The sequence below is a fragment of the Barbus barbus genome (genome assembly GCF_936440315.1).
Source record: "Barbus barbus genome assembly, chromosome: 33".
Lineage (NCBI taxonomy): Eukaryota > Metazoa > Chordata > Actinopteri > Cypriniformes > Cyprinidae > Barbus > Barbus barbus.
The window spans coordinates 2,496,474-2,512,667 of NC_136761.1; the positions used below are offsets into that span (position 1 = coordinate 2,496,474).

The following is a 16,194-nucleotide window of genomic DNA, read 5'->3' on the forward strand; positions in this document are numbered from 1 at the left end:
GTGCTGTGTATATTTATTATGTATATATAAATACACACGCATGCATGTATATATTTTGAAAATATTTACATGCATATATGTATATTTAAATCATTTATATTATAATACATTTAATATATAAACAACATTTTTCTGTATATATACACATGCATGTGTTTGTGTGTGTGTGTGTGTATATATATATATAAAAACACATATACACAGTACACACACATATATTATGTAAACGAAAACTTTTATTTTGAATGCGATTAATTTGACAGCACTAAATAAAATAAATCCTGACTTGTCCATGACTATTTGACTGATTTCAGTAGGCTGGAAATCAAAACATTTTTAATCACGTGAGCAGAGGCGCTTTGCTAATGCAGTAACTTCACCTGGATCAACCAGAGTTTTCTGAAAGGTTTCTTTCAGCTTCTTGCTCTTGATGTTTCGTCCTTGCGTGAGGTTGCGGTACATCTCGTAGCCTATGATCATGACGCCGCCATCCTCCTGCCAGCGCTGTAACGCGTACGCTCTCTCCTGAGGCCTCTTGACTGTGGCCAGCTCGGTCACCTGAAACACAAGCGAAAACACACCGACATACAGTCAGATTAAATGTCAACAACTCAAAAGAAATTTGATTTTTTTTTTTATATTCGACAAATATGTGACCCTGCAGCACAAAAGCAGTCTGAAGTCGCTGGGGTATATTTGTAGCAATAACCAAAAATACATTGTATGGGTCAAAAAGATCCATTTTTCTTTTATGCCAATAATCATTAAGATATTAAGTAAAGATCATGTTCCATGAAGATATTTTGTAAATTTCCTACTGAAAATATATCTAAACTTCATTTCTGATTAGTAATATGCATTGCTAAGAACTTCATTTGAACAACTTTAAAGGAGATTTTCTCAATATTTTGATTTTTTTGCACCCTCAGATTCCAGATTTTAATATAGTTGTATCTCAGACAAATATTGTCCAAACAAACCATACATCAATGGAAAGATCATTTATTCAGCTTTCAGATTATGTGTAAATTTTTATTTTAAAAAATTGACCCTTATGACTGGTTTTGTGGTCCAGGGTCACATATGTATTAAGAGCAAAGCACCAAAACTTGCATTTGTTAAACAGGTTTAATTTATAATTAAATTAGGAATGTGCACTAATGAATGATAATGCCACAGCATGCAAGTATCCCCCATTTTACTTCTCTGAAGTACACATTACATGCAATAATGGTCACTTCAAAATACATTTGTCTTTATTTGTAATATTCATGATGCAATACAGTTTCAAATGCACCCTTGTGAATAATTAATGATGGTAATGAGCAATGGGAAGATCTACGTGATGCAATACCAAAACTCTACCTCTAAACTCTCCTCGTCCGTCAGGCCTTCCTGCCACTTCTCAAACTCATTGAGCCAGTTGAGCACAGTGTTGAGAGGACACACCACCAGAGCTGTGCTGAAGTCCATCTTCTCACACAGCAGCAAAGTGTGGAGAAACGTCACCACCTGCAGGACGACAAGAGAACAGCAGAGTCAAACACTACATCTACAACAATCACAAAACAGTTCATTCTTTCACAGTTACCTGGAGAGTTTTTCCCAGCCCCATGCAGTGGGCCAGAATACAGCCGGAGCCAGCAGACTTCTCCACCTTCTTCACTGACTCACAGCAGCAGTCCCACATGAACTGCACACCTGCAAACACAAGAACAACACAAAGCCATCACTTAGTGGGCATGTTTTTCCATGCGTCCTCCATTTACAAAAGGACATAGTTATGATGACCTAAATAAATGCATGAAAAATGAGATTAGTTTTCTTAGAGGATCACTGATCACCACGTCTGTCCGAAAAACACAGACGTGGCAGATTCAGATGGGATTAAAATTGCAAATTTTGCAAAAAAATTGCAAGTCTGTGAAACACAATTTTCTCAAATGACCCCCCTTGTAAAACTAGTCCCGTCCGAATAGGGCTTTAGTTACATTAGTAAGAAAATCAGTTTTAAAGATTATAAAAACAAAATATAAAATGACAGACCATTTACATTTAATTAGAAAGAAATGGGGCCAATTTTGATTTGATGATGGCTTTAAACATCAATTTACTTCAGGCAACCCTTTTCAGTGACATACTATCAGCCAGAAATACTAAACTGCCCTACACAAAGCATTAAATAAAAAATAAATGTCATGCATAGTTGTTTTTCTGGAACTGGAAAAAAGCAAGCCATATAACGAATGACTGCAGACTCACCATCCACCTGATGGGGTTTGAGTTTGGTCACCAGGTTCCTGTGAACCTGCACTAATGGCTCCTTGGTCTCCTCGTCCTCATCCAGCACCAGCTTTGTGGTGATGGGACACGCGACCTGCGATGACTCCTCCACCACAATAGTCTGAAACCAAAGAGTACCAGCTTTGAGTTTCCCTACAAAATGACAACTGATACAGCAGGACAGTTTCGCTAGGCTGAGCCCTAAATTTCTGCATCTTGTAGTTATCTACCTCTCGTAGTTTTTGCCTCAACCGCTCCCTCTCAGCAATGCGTTTCCTCCTCTCCTCTTCCTCCTTCAGCGCATCCCGGGTCTCTGTCCGCAGATTGTCATCTTTAATGATCTTGCGGATCTTCTTGCGATTTTTGGGCGTTCCTTTCTCATCTCCTTCATCCTCTCCATCCTCTTCCTCTCCGCTCTGCAGAGCAGAAAAACCAAACACACTTCACATGAGACACCGATGGTTTGTGTGTTTATTGTGCTGAAACAGATCAGTACTGTACCTTGCCACTGGACGAGGAGTCTTGAACCTTAATGCGACGTCGTTTCTTCTTCTCTTTCTTGTAACTTCTCTCACGGTCCTTGGCAGCTTTATTGGACGACCTGCAAGTGTTACCACAGCTTCTTTCATAAGTGTTGTTTCCCCATTGAGAAGTAATCCATTCATTGTAAAAATGCATCAATAAATCATGATCATTAATAATTAGGGCTGGGTTTTGATACAAATTTCACAATTTCCAATTATGTGATTCAATTTGATTACCAATTCGATTCGATCAATATCGATTATTTTGGATATATATCAGGTACAGTACATGCCAAAATATTCTCAAGGAAAAATTCTCTCAACTATTTTTAATCTCATTTTTTATCTCTCAACTAATGCTGTACATGAGAGTCAGTTGGTACTACATTACTATAATATTGAAGGTTAAAGCTGACTGATTTGTAAGCATTTCATTTTTAAGGATTTTCACTCAAATTTCAAATTTCACTCAAAAAAAAATAGGATCTCTGTATATTTGTTTGTTGCAAATTTACAGACAATGTGATTGAGATGTTTACATTGGCTTGTTGGGGTAATATTGCTGTCAACCAGGGCTGGACTGGGACAAAAAAAAAAAAAAAAAAAAAAATCGGCCCTGGCATTTTGGCCCAGATCGGCCCACTACATACGATCAAAATATTTTTTCAAAGTATTTTTATTATTGTAACGAAGTATTATTACTGTATTATACACTGTGTGTGTGTGTGTGTGTGTGAGTGTGTGAGTGTGAGTGTGAGTGTGAGTGTGAGTGTGAGTGTGAGAGAGAGAGAGAGAGAGAGAGAGAGAGAGAGAGAGAGAGAGAGAGAGAGAGAGAGAGAGAGAGAGCGAGAGAGCGAGAGAGCGAGAGAGAGAGAGAGAGAGAGAGAGAGAAAGAGAGAGAGAGAGAGCGAGCCCAAAAGGGGAGTTGTTTAAAGCTGTGATTGGGTCAGCCCAATGTCAATTAAGAAAATAACCAATGGGCTGCTGATTAAATGTCTCATGGGCCGGTCTGTCTGGGGGGAAAAAATCCTAAACCGACTTTTTTTGACAAATACATTAAACAGCCGCAAAGACCACAGCGCCGTCAACTATTTAGGCAGAACAACTATAGGCTGCTAAGAGTTTTATGGGCCGATCAGACAAATATGGTATGAGAAGATGTATAGGCCCGGCCCAAAAAATGTGTCGGCCCAGCGGGAAAATGCCAGGTCTGCCAGATGGCCCATCCGCCCCTGCTGTCAACTATCAACAAAAAGTTCTGAATTAACTGCACAGGTTATTAAAATCTTTAAAAAAAATTGCATTAATTATACTTTAATTTCCTTCAATAAAAAGGAAATTGAGTAAGACTGTGTGGGCGTGGATTAGTAATCTAATTAGTAATGCTGGCCCTCGTCAATATCAAAGTTGCTCATCCCTGTTCTAGCTTCAAGCATTCTTTTTATAAATACTTGAAATGTAGGTAGGTTTCATAAAAAAGCAACATTTTGAGCAAAAAGCTGAGAAAATCACATTTGAATCAAATACTACTTCTGGAACATATTCAGTAATATTATCATAGCATTGTGCTGCACAATACTGTTTGTTTGTTGAAACCATTAAACATTTCTTTTAGGATTCTGTAATGAACAGAAAGTTCAAAAGCACAGTGTTTATTTGAAATGGAAATGGAGTCCTTGCTAAGTTAATTTCTTAAAAAAAATAAAAAATGCATTTGTGAGTTCTTCAGGGGTCTTGATGGAAATATGTCATATATCATTACAATTTCAGGTGCACGGTGATGAGATATATAGAGCTTGCATCAAGGTCAGGGTTGGAAGTCTTATCCAGTTACTGATTAACCGTCTAGTGATTGTAACACAGATTCCCCTCGTGATGCTCTGCGGAAACACTGAGCTCCTCTCCGTTTCAGCTGAATTCGAGTCAGATGACGGACTTTAACAAACCAGATGCTCACCAGTGTGTTGACTGCTGCAGTGTAATACAGCAAAAGTAAAAGCTCTCTTTTTTTCTCAGAACAACTGACTGATTCAAGAATGATTTTGTTTTTTAAATGTAACTAATGAACTTAAAAATGCCTTCAACATAATTCAATCAACATTCTCTTCACTACAAACTTGCAAAATCATCTAGTTCTATTCCAAGAGCAGCATAAATGAAGAGGACAGCATGGTGTAAAGCAAATTCACTTGTTAAATATCCTTACCGATTAGATGCATGAAATATGAAGGCAAGTACATTACAAACGTGTTTTAAACGTCATATGTGACCCTGGACCACAAAACCAGTCTTAAGTGTCAATTTTTTGAAATTGAGATTTATACATCACCTGAAAGCTGAATAAATAAGCTTTCCATTGATGTATTTTATTTTTTTTGTTAGGATCAGACAATATTTGGCTGAGATCCAACTATAACAAGGTTTCCTGAAGGAACTGCAGGGGGTATAAATCATTAAAAAACTGTTAAATTAAATAATTTTAAAATCAAATCAAAATAAAAAAATAATTGTATGCGTTTACCTGCATGTCATGTGACCACATCAGAGAACCAATGAACATGCAAATGTGATCCTTAAATATTTAATAGTTTTTTAATCTCTAGGGTACTTCAAGTTAATATATTAGGTGAAAGAGGATCGATGATATCTGATAAAATATCTTAATTCGTCTTCTGAAGATGAACGAAGGTCTTACAGGTTTGCATCAACATGAGGATGAGTAATTGATGACAGAAATTACATTTTTGGGTGAACAACCCCTTTAACAGTTCAACTCGCATCTCATAACCTTGTGTTTTTCCCATTCCACTGCCATATCTACTGTTTTTCAACACAAAAACACATTCTGTGTGAATAGGTTTCTAGGACTCACTATATGTGGGATCAGTTTATCAGGTGTGCGCTCTTTCGTTTTACTGAATATCTGCATTGGTTTCTATGGCAATGCCATTATAATAATAATAATGTTTAATTTATGTAGTGCCTTTCCCAAGCTTAAGGACACTTCACAACGACAATAGCAAATAAACAATCATTTCATACATAATCAATTAGATGGACATTGCACATTTGCCAAGTCCAAGACGTGTGCGATTGCAGCTGCATATCACAGGAGTGCAAACAAATCAAATACAAGCAGTAATACAAGCAACTGAGATGGCACAGATGTTGTCTTATGGCATGACAACATGTTGCCGTCGCGCTGGTTTATATTTCATTTTATGACGCAGCGGCAGATAGTGCGAGTTTATCACGTGCCGCCGTCTCCGATGTTTCAAAACACAAAGCGTTGCATATTCTAGCAGTATAGTGTCTTTTTCTCCTTGACTTGCACGTCGCAACACAAGCTTGTTTCTGCAAAGACGTTCATTATTTTTTCTACATAACTTCTGACGTGTTTGCGTTTTACGTGCCGTTAGAATGTAAAAAAGCTAGGCTAAATCCGATTTGAATAGGTTTCCAAAACATATACGAATGTGGCTCGAAATGGATTTGCAAAAATCAGATTTCATGTAGTTTGTTGCCGTTCAGACTATTTAAATACGATCAGATTTCAAGCAGATCTGCACAAAAATCGGATTTGGGCTGACAGTCTGAACCAGACACAAAAACATGATATAAATGTATATAAAAACAGTGGCAAAACATTCAAATTAATTGATCAAATCTGTCCAGTTGATAAAAACTGTCCTGCCCTAAGAATAATGCGCACCCTAGCATCGTGCCAGCCACTTTTAATCAATTTTTGATTAGTTCGTAAACAGGATAGTCAGGGACTCAAATCTGCATCACTGGAAGCACTTCAGCACCAATCTGTCGAGAGCTACTCTATCGCTCCTAAAATATGCAAATACATGTTGACAGGCAGGTATGACTGAAAATGCTCGGGACGAGCGTTTTGATTGGACGAACAGTTCTTGGTCCTACGCCTTCTGCAGAATATATAAATACTAGTGCTGTCAAATGATTAATCGCATCCAAAATAAATGTTTTTGTTTACATAGTATGTGTGTGTACTGTGTATATTTATTTATAATATATAATCATTTGACAGCACTAATATTTACATATAAATACATTTAGACCACTTAACTTAATGATCGCTGTCGGGATGTGAAGAGACTTTCAACCAGCATAACAACAAATGTTTCTGAAGACAATTGTGTCTTTAAAACTGACATTCTGAACTGAAATTTAATTTCAAAATCAATTGATTTGAAAAACCGAACTGCTCTGAGCTGAGAAACTCAAACTGCTGCAATCCTTACCGTGTTTTGCGTTTGTTGCTCTTGTCTTCATCGGCGTCTTCACTCACATCCTCACTGAGCGCTGATGCCTCGCTGGAGCTGGAGCGTGACTGCTCAAAGTCAGAGTCTGCAGAATCATCGCTGCCCACTGCACAAACACACATCGATAAAACCCTAAACACTTCAGTAGAGTCACACGTTTAGACTTGACACTGACCTTTCTGCCTGCCTCTCTTTTTGGCTTCTTTCTTGTTTTTGACTGGGGTCTCGTCATCAGAGTCTCCCTCGCTTAGAGTCAACTTCTTACTCAACAAACGGTGTCTGCGTCCAGCTTTCTTCACGTCAACATCTGAGCCCGAGTCTGAAGTTTCATCCTCATCCTCGTTTTCTGCAGGAAACATCAATGCATTATACATGACAAGAACACATCTGCATTAAACTGGATTACATCTGAACTCAGGGCTGGGCGGTATATCAAGTCTGTATGATATATAGACATATTGTTTAAAGCCATAAGAATGAGGCAATACTGTTTATATTTATTTGTGCGCATCTGAAAAATAGTGGAGGACACAGAGTGAGCGCTGCTGTAAGAAAGTGCATAATCCAGTTTATCCCAAGCATGAGACGTGCTTTATATTAAGGGCTTTAAAATGAGACAGTTATCACAGAGTTTTAGTTTTGTTAGAGGCTCTGACAACCTCTGTACTGACAGATTGGCTACTTGTGCAATTCAGCCAAAATTAAAAAAAGAGAGATATGATATCTCCCAGCCCTGTCCAAACTAACTCTCACCACTCTCGTCTCTCTTCTTAGCACCATCTTTTCTTTTCTTTGGCGACTCCCCGTCCTCTTTGTCTGCGTTTTCATCATCAGATGAACTGTCAGCTCCAGATGAATAGTTGGCTTTGATTTGCGCCAGAAGCATCCTTTTGGCAATTCTTTTAGAAGAGACAGAAACAAGATTAGGCCAAAAGGCCAAAATAAAGGCCCCGATATACTTCAAACGAAATCAAAGAACGAACTGATATGACGTCATTTCGAACAAAATCAGGCCGAAACGAAGTTTGTTTGGCAGTTCGAAACAGCTCACCAAAGCAAACCTTCTGGGGAAGTTCGTTTTGGCTCCTAAACACCTTTGAGCTAGCACTGGTCCGTGGCGATTACGCAATCACCGGGTGTGTTCTGGAGCTCCACCTTCTTTGGCATGTGATTTGTTCGTTTCTCATTCACCAAAGGTCAGGCAGGCACTCTTTCATGAACACCAGATTCAAGGACTTTAAGCACCGTTTATTTTATATCAAGCACCTATCAAATTCACACGCCAGCATGTAGTGTCATGAAAGACCTTACAGTACTAAACATTTTACTTCACTTGACATTTACATTAAACATTTCAGGATAATGTTTTGAATGTGTAGGTTTCATACATTTAGACCGTTTTGAGCAGTCTTGTTCAAAGGAATTTAATGAAATCCATTGAAGTTAATACTGGTAATATTCAAATACAAGTTCTAAAATATTGATAAAATATGCATCAAACTGGTTTTTGCTGTAGTTCTTGTACAAGATTTAAATTTGTAAGAATTTCGCAATTTTTTAATTAATAAAAAGTGGTTAAATGTTGTAATAACACCGTAAAACCTGTTAGCATTAAACATTTGCACACTCTCAATAGAGACGTTACTCATTAATAAATAACTCGTCAAAATTATTTTGTAAATCCCATTTTTTTCAACTTTGACCTAGGAGGAATGCAGCTGCTCAAAATTTCTAATATTTTTTAAATATGTCAAACCTTGTACATGTGCAAATCTGCAAAAAAATATAAAGAAAAGAAATTAACAAATAGGACTTTCTATTTGCGTTTAAACTGTACACGCTTTTCACGAAGCTGTTTTTCTTATTTTTCCAAGTTCTACATTTCCTCCTTAGTTCAGTTTTGGGAGTTCATTTTTAGTACATCTCCTATCCTGAAAAGTCTGTCTTGCAGATATTGACTAAAAATGAGCTCCTAAAACTTCTGTCTTTGACAGCACATATAGGACAATTTTTGAAATAGCGCAATAAACTAAATTTATTTCAAATTTAATTCAAGCACTTTCAAGGACCTATGTTTGTTTTCAAGTACTCTGCCCTCCAAACGTTTGGAAACACCCCAACCTTCCTAAACCTTCCAACAAGACAATGACCCCAAGCACACTTCCAAGCTGAGCAAATCCTGTTTGGAGAGGAAACAGTCTGCTGGCATCATGTCTGCCTCCCCAATCACTTGACCTCAACCCAATTGAGCTACTATGGGAGGAACTGGACCGTGATGTCCGTAAGAAGTGTCCAACCAGTGTGAATCATCTTTGGGCAATCCTTCAGGAGGCTTGGAGTAATATACAGTATATCAAGTCAATGTTTGAATAAACTGACACCTCGGATGCAGAGCTGTAATAGCTGCTAATGGTGGATATTTTGATGAATCGAAAACTTAACCCTTTATAGGAGTAATTGTGAATTTACAACTTATACATAATTGACTTTATTAGGGATGCCGATATTTATCGGACAGATAAATTATCGACCGATATGAGAGAAAATTACGTCATTTTTATTGCTCCGATAAATAAATTAAATCCGATAACTAGATCCGATAAAGTATGCTTGCTGGTAAATCAATCAATCAGTCTGATTTATCTGAGATTCATCTTCTTTCGGAGTGCAAGTGATTGCAGCTTTAAACTGCAGTGACTCTCAGCATGTGTTGTGCTCATTACGTCATCATTTGCGAACATGTCTTCTCCGGTCTGGAAGTTTTTCTCGGTGGCAGAGGAGGACAATGCCATTGCTATTTCCAACGCATGTTCAGCAAGGATTCCGAAAGGAGGAAAAAAGGCATCAAGTAGGGTTGTGACAGTGAGGAAATGTTCCCACTGGTTAATCGACGCGTGTCAACACCTTACCGGTATCACCTCGGTGGATGGGGGGTGGACGTCGTTTGAGTCTTCTCTCTTTCCTTCGGTTTTAAATAGCTTGTAAAAGCACTGTGCACGTTTTATTTTCACTTTCAAATCAATGGCAATTCGGCGTCAAGCAGTTGTTTGTTTTAGTTCGCTGGAGTTTTCTCACTTTCCTTTGCTTAAATAGCTTGTAAAAGCACCGTGCACATTTTATTTTCACTTTTAAATTAATGACAATTCGGCATCAATTACAACATAGAGCATATAGCTAACTTTTATTAACAAAACAAATAAAAATGCACCATGCTATATGCCTAATATAAAATAACAGATAACAGATCGTTTTAAATATGCATGGTAGGCCTATACAAAACTGAAAATCAGTAAAGACTGAGGAACAAATAATTATAAAACGTAGAGCGTTTTTTAGTGAGATGGAAAGTTGAGGCACGGACTGCATATACCTTGATGTAAAATAATGGGAAGAATATCACAGTTTAAATAAAATAAAAATCAGCAAATACTGTGGAACCAAATAGGCTAAATGAGAAACGAATGTTTAAAAAATAAATAGACCTCCCAATATCACTTTAGATAAATGGCAGGTCAACAGGCTTTTCAAAATCCAAAAATATTTTAAAACAGGCGCTTTTACATTTAGTTTTGAAACTCTTCTGCCATCGTCTTGTGTTTTTCACCTCACTCTCGTCAGTCAGCTCGACTCACTCTCCTCAGGTGATGAATGAAATCTGATCTGTGATGCGCGACTGTCGTTCGTTTGGTGTGCTGCATTGAGCAGCCGCGTTCAGTTTTAATTGTAGTGTCTGTTCTCTAACTGAACTAAATGATTTTATTACTATTAAAAAAAATCTAAATGACAGTGAGGGACGGTGCTGCGGTGGGCGAGTGATAACCGGTGTTGCGACTTATCCTTGGTATGAGGATGCACTTTATTTTTGTTGAGCATGCACTTTTGTTTTTCATTTTTTTTGAGGCTGACAAATATCAATGCATTTTTTTATAATGTATTTGAAAACACGTGACTTAAAGACAGTGTTGTGCAAGTTAGTTCCAAACTGTAATACATTACAGATGACTTGTTACTCCTTACCTTACAATATTAGTGTGTCAGGATTGTAATGTGTTACATGACTCCTGTATTACTTTTGAGTTACTTTCACCAAAATATCTACAGAAGCAGAACTTAACATTCAAAATGACTAAATGTACTAGAGCCCTGCCCTAATGACAAAGTGTTTATATTTCGTTCCGGCTTTTTATTAAGATCATTTAGAAAAAACCTTTGGAGCATTTTTTGTTCATTAAATAAGTTTTTTCTTTCTTAAAGTAACGACCAAGCGGCAGACCGGCAGGCTGAACATAGCTTATGTTTGATCAATTTGGCCTTCTCAAATCATCATGACTTGCCTAAAATAAAATCTATAGATATACTAAAACAGTTGAAGCATATAACAATGTTTGAACGTTAAACCTAGATAAATGTGCTGCATCAGTAGTTTTTGCGGAGATTGGAAGCTAAAGCGCAGGACATGGAGGCGCCAGCGCAATCAATTGCATTTTTTTTCCCAATGGAAACAACTTACGCCATAATTTTTGCTCATAAGAGTAATACATCATTCTGAACTGTAAAGGGTCTACTTTTATTTGTGTGCACTCACAATATCAACAAAACATTGTGCTTTTATCTTGAACAGGAGCGCTTCACAAAAATGAACCGAAATACATGCCTCACAGACATGATAAATATATCTAAAGAAAGCTGTAAATTGCTACTTAACAAAATGAAAAAAAAAAAAAAAACGAAAATAAAAACTATTTAATATAATCGTTATCCGTGAAGATTCACTTCTCTCTAAAGGCGTGTCTAACGAGGAGATGGCGAATCCTTACTATTTCCCGCGGACACATTCATGGTAATTACTTTTGCTGGGGCTTTTGCTTTATTGTGTGTATTTGAAGCAGAACTCTTCATCTGTGCTGACGGCTCGCTGCTGCTGCGGGACACTAAACACCGTCGAGTCGCTCTTGACAGTCGCAGCACGACTCATGTTGTTTCCACCAGCGCGGCAATTTTTTTCATCGATAATTGATGAATGTCTAAAATATAAAGATAAGGAGAAGCCTAAAACAGGCCCGAGGCCCGGCCCGCATCTGAACTATGACGTGAATATTGGCCCGAAGCCCAGCCCTAGGGACATAAAAAAGTAGGAGCCCGACTTTAAATTAAATAAAAAAAAAAATAATAATAATAATAATTGGGGGCTAAAATTGTGTTGTAATGCAAGCGTTACTGAACATATACAGAGTAAAATATTACTGAAAATTGATTAGTAATGCCTTACACTACTGCGTTACAGCAAATAGTAATACGTTACTGTAATGCATTACTTTTGTGACGCCTTACTCCCAACACTGCTTAAAGACTATATAACTTTCTCATCCTCGTGCACTAAAAACGTTGAATAGATGCATTTCTTTATGAAATATTTGAATATAAATGTGTTGTTAATTGCAGATAAACGATAGTTCTGTCATAATTCTGTTAAACCATTTCTGTTACAAAGTATTGTGGTGCCTTACACAAAAAATAAAAAACATTTCAGGACTGATGTTTGCTATAGTTAGGCCAGAGCTACTAAAATACCAGTTTAATCAGTGAATCTTAGATTTTGTATTCTCCTGGGTGCACAAACTGCAGATTATATGAAAATTATAATATAAAAATAAGAATTTATCGGCATTGGCCATGAGACGGACTTAATTATCGGTATCGGTTAAAATTTTTCGTATCGTGCATCCCTAGACTTTATATTTTACATACATTTAGGATTAAAATCACTTTCCAAAATTTGTTTTCTTCATCTGACCTTTGACCTTTTTTGAGGGATCCGTCATTTATAACTGACGTTGTCCCATTAGGGTAAATTATTTTTGCTAAATTGTCTGAAACTTCACACACAATCAAATGCTTTTTCACCATCTTAAAAAAGTTAAAAGGTCTTACCGTTTCAAAAAACATTAAAAATCTTTATGAACATTAAATTTTTTTCTTGTGTTGCTATATTTGATTTGAAACTCGTGCGTGAACATTTCTAAAACTTTTCTAAAAAAATTCGGATGCAATGCCTGAAAACCATGTCTTAGTGTTTCAAAAGCATTAAAACAACTTTAACATTGTTTCATCTTGGAATTTCAAATCCATTATCTTACAGGGGTGCAAACTCATCAGGGGTGAAAGAAGTGACAAACTAAACTAACAATAATCGTTTACTTGTCTAGAAAATGCTTCTTGACTTAAGAATGTTTAGATATTTGGACTAGAAACAAGACAAAAACTATAAGTAGGAAAGCATTTTTTGCATTGCACCATTCAAGGATAAACGCCTTTATATGATTAAAAGACGTTTGAGAGACAACTACGGTCTACAATCAACAAGGATTGTTGTTAAGATGTTACAAGAACTTAATCGGGGCAAATAAGCCACTGTAATCTTCATTTCAGCAGTCAAATCTTTGAAGCAGCTGACTAAACGCGAGGTGTTTCAGGCTGTTACAGGCTGACACCTAGCGCTGCCTCCACTTGAGCTGAGTGATACTAATATTGCTGTACATTAAACGCCATGCTTTACTTGTAGGTCGAACAGTTCTCAAATCGACTTCTAATGTAGCAATTATGTAACTTACAATCTTCATATCGATCGCAACAGCAGCCTCACGCAAAAAAAAAAAAAACAGCAGCCTCACGCGCTAATCATCATTTAAACTGGAACGCAATCATTTACAGCAGATACAAATGCATTTCGTCCGGCTCTACAGCAAACTTAATTTAGCTAGCTACAAACAGGCTAATCTAACCACCACAATCACTTCAAAAATAAATTGCTTATCGTTAGCTTGTTCCTTCACGTTTTACGTAGCCTCTGGAAATATGGCAGTTGCCTGCAGCGTCTAAAAGTTAGGCTTCAGGAGTGAGATTGGTTGGATGAGGGAAACAACATTAAGGTAAGCCAATTAGAGGCAGAGGGAAAGTCCATTCCTTTGCCAACAGGGGAAAAAAACACTACAGGTGACGTGACAGATGACTCGCAGATACGATGATCCCAGCATACAATAATGTACCCAAATGCCTGATTTCCACAACAACCTGTTCTTCATCACTGCTCTCACCCTCATTGCTTCTTTCCTCCTTGGTCCTCAACAACTTGTTTTATTACTAAAACCTAATTTTCTGATGCACTCATATCACTATCATCAATACTTTCTGAAATAAGTACAGATTTGTCTCATCATCTTCCAAAAATGAACCTAAAACACATGCATAAAGGCTATTATACTGCCTGCCAAAGCCAGCTACACCAAATATGCATCCCATAATAAGACTTTGTCAGTTATGCATGACGCTCAGATTAGTTGGTCTCGGAGTTGTTGTTTTTATAAAAGTGCATTAAAAAAGACTTTAGAAAACACATTTGGATGTACAATTATATTTTTTAGAACTTGAATTTATTTGTATTTTCTAGTCTTAAAGCTCACTATGGGGCCGTGAGAACATGTGACCTAACACGTGCTAATGTCTCCTTTACTAGAGTTACCAAAAATGTGAAGCATATGGCTAATAAATTTTTATTTTACTGGTTGAAGGGGATGTCATTTGATATCACTAAAATAAAATTTTGTTGGTTGAACATTAATATTGTATTTTAAATGCTATTTCTTAGCGTCATTTATAAATACCCCATAGAGGGTTAAGTTTAAACGGTTTATGTAATAAAATGTGTTTTCGTAGTTTGTGTTGTCCCTTATCAGTGCAAAATTATCACAGATTAAAAAGGATCCATGCCAATATTGTCCAAAACCCCACTTTTCTAGGGCGTTTCCAATCTTTTGGAGGGCAGTGTACTTTCCATGCCTTGAATCCATATGTCTGAAAGTCAAGTACTTTCTAGAAGCGTACTTAAATACACAACATAAATACACTGTGTCGAATAACTGAACTGCTACAAATATATCCGCACCTGTACAATCGCTCGCGGGGAGACTTTAAAGATTCAGAGAAAGCATTTCATTCCTAGAAAGATGTCGACGACCCGGAGTTACACACAAAGCAACGGAGAGAAACATCAGATGCAAGTTTTCCAAAGCCATGAAAAGAATGAAAGGAAAGAGTAAAGATATAAGGTAGCAAGTACCAAATACATGTGTTTCAAATAAATGTTACACCATACTGCTGCTGTTCTTTCAATAAGCACATTTAAAAGGTAAACAATAAATGAAATGCCTGTTTTTATCAAATCATGACACCACATAAAATATAAAAAGGCGTAACAATTTATAAAGTTTAATAAAATAAATAAACTTGACTAAAATAAAGTAACAAACAGGTTTTTTTATTAAGACTTTTTCCACATCTTGCTAAAGTTTTCAGACTATGAGCCATTCACACTTAAAGGACTGATTATGGAAATTGTGCTTTTTTATATTGCAAACATGATACTTGACTCTGCTGCTAATCATTATTCTTTTGTCTATAATATTCTGACCATTGGTGCCCATCTCAAACCTAGATACAGCATTGTTGCAGTGTTTAATGTGTAATCTACGAAATCAGTACACCGTCGCTCAGCCTTTTCAAACTTCTTTTTGCCCCCAAATGAAGAACAAAAACAAACTTTGTTTGAAGTATATCAGGGCCTTAATACATCCTCTTACTTCACCTTGTGAATGCCCATTCTGAGACATTTGGGACATGAAGGGAACTACTTATATTTTCACAATCAGAAGCCAGACTAAAAGGCCTGTTCGCACCAAGAACGATAACTGAAAGATAACGATAAAGATACAGTTCTCAAAATCGTTCTCAAAATTAGAGAACAGCAGAGTCCACACCACAACTATAACGATAAAGGCACTGAGAAACGATATCGCTGGAATCAGAACGATTTTTTCCAGCTGATGAACGATACAAACATTGACAGCCAATCAGAATCCATCCAGTACCCACAAATTCATAATCCGCGCGCACTGTTTCGCAATTCGTTCCCGCGGGCTTGTGAACTCACGGATTTGTGGCCCCGCCCCACCGCCACATTCAACCAGGACACCCGTTTAGGTGCGGGATGCACTGTATTGTGTTTATTAAACATTATTCATAGTAGCCTATGAGACCATGGT

The 16,194-nt window shown here is 37.1% G+C and overlaps 1 protein-coding gene across 5 annotated transcripts in view; it reads right to left on the reverse strand.

Moving 5' to 3' along the window:
* Positions 1 to 16,194, reverse strand: part of LOC306853459 (transcriptional regulator ATRX-like) — a 71,869-nt gene that overhangs the window by 40,388 nt on the left and 15,287 nt on the right. For all 5 annotated transcript variants that reach the window (XM_079390890.1, XM_079390892.1, XM_079390893.1 and 2 more), the window contains exons 11-19: positions 7,850 to 7,995; positions 7,272 to 7,442; positions 7,076 to 7,202; positions 2,785 to 2,884; positions 2,514 to 2,699; positions 2,263 to 2,404; positions 1,592 to 1,701; positions 1,366 to 1,512; positions 381 to 558 (exon numbers count right to left, since the gene is read on the reverse strand). In XM_079390890.1, the coding sequence (XP_079247016.1) occupies positions 381 to 558; positions 1,366 to 1,512; positions 1,592 to 1,701; positions 2,263 to 2,404; positions 2,514 to 2,699; positions 2,785 to 2,884; positions 7,076 to 7,202; positions 7,272 to 7,442; positions 7,850 to 7,995 (1,307 nt within the window). The remainder of the gene's footprint in view (positions 1 to 380; positions 559 to 1,365; positions 1,513 to 1,591; positions 1,702 to 2,262; positions 2,405 to 2,513; positions 2,700 to 2,784; positions 2,885 to 7,075; positions 7,203 to 7,271; positions 7,443 to 7,849; positions 7,996 to 16,194) is intronic.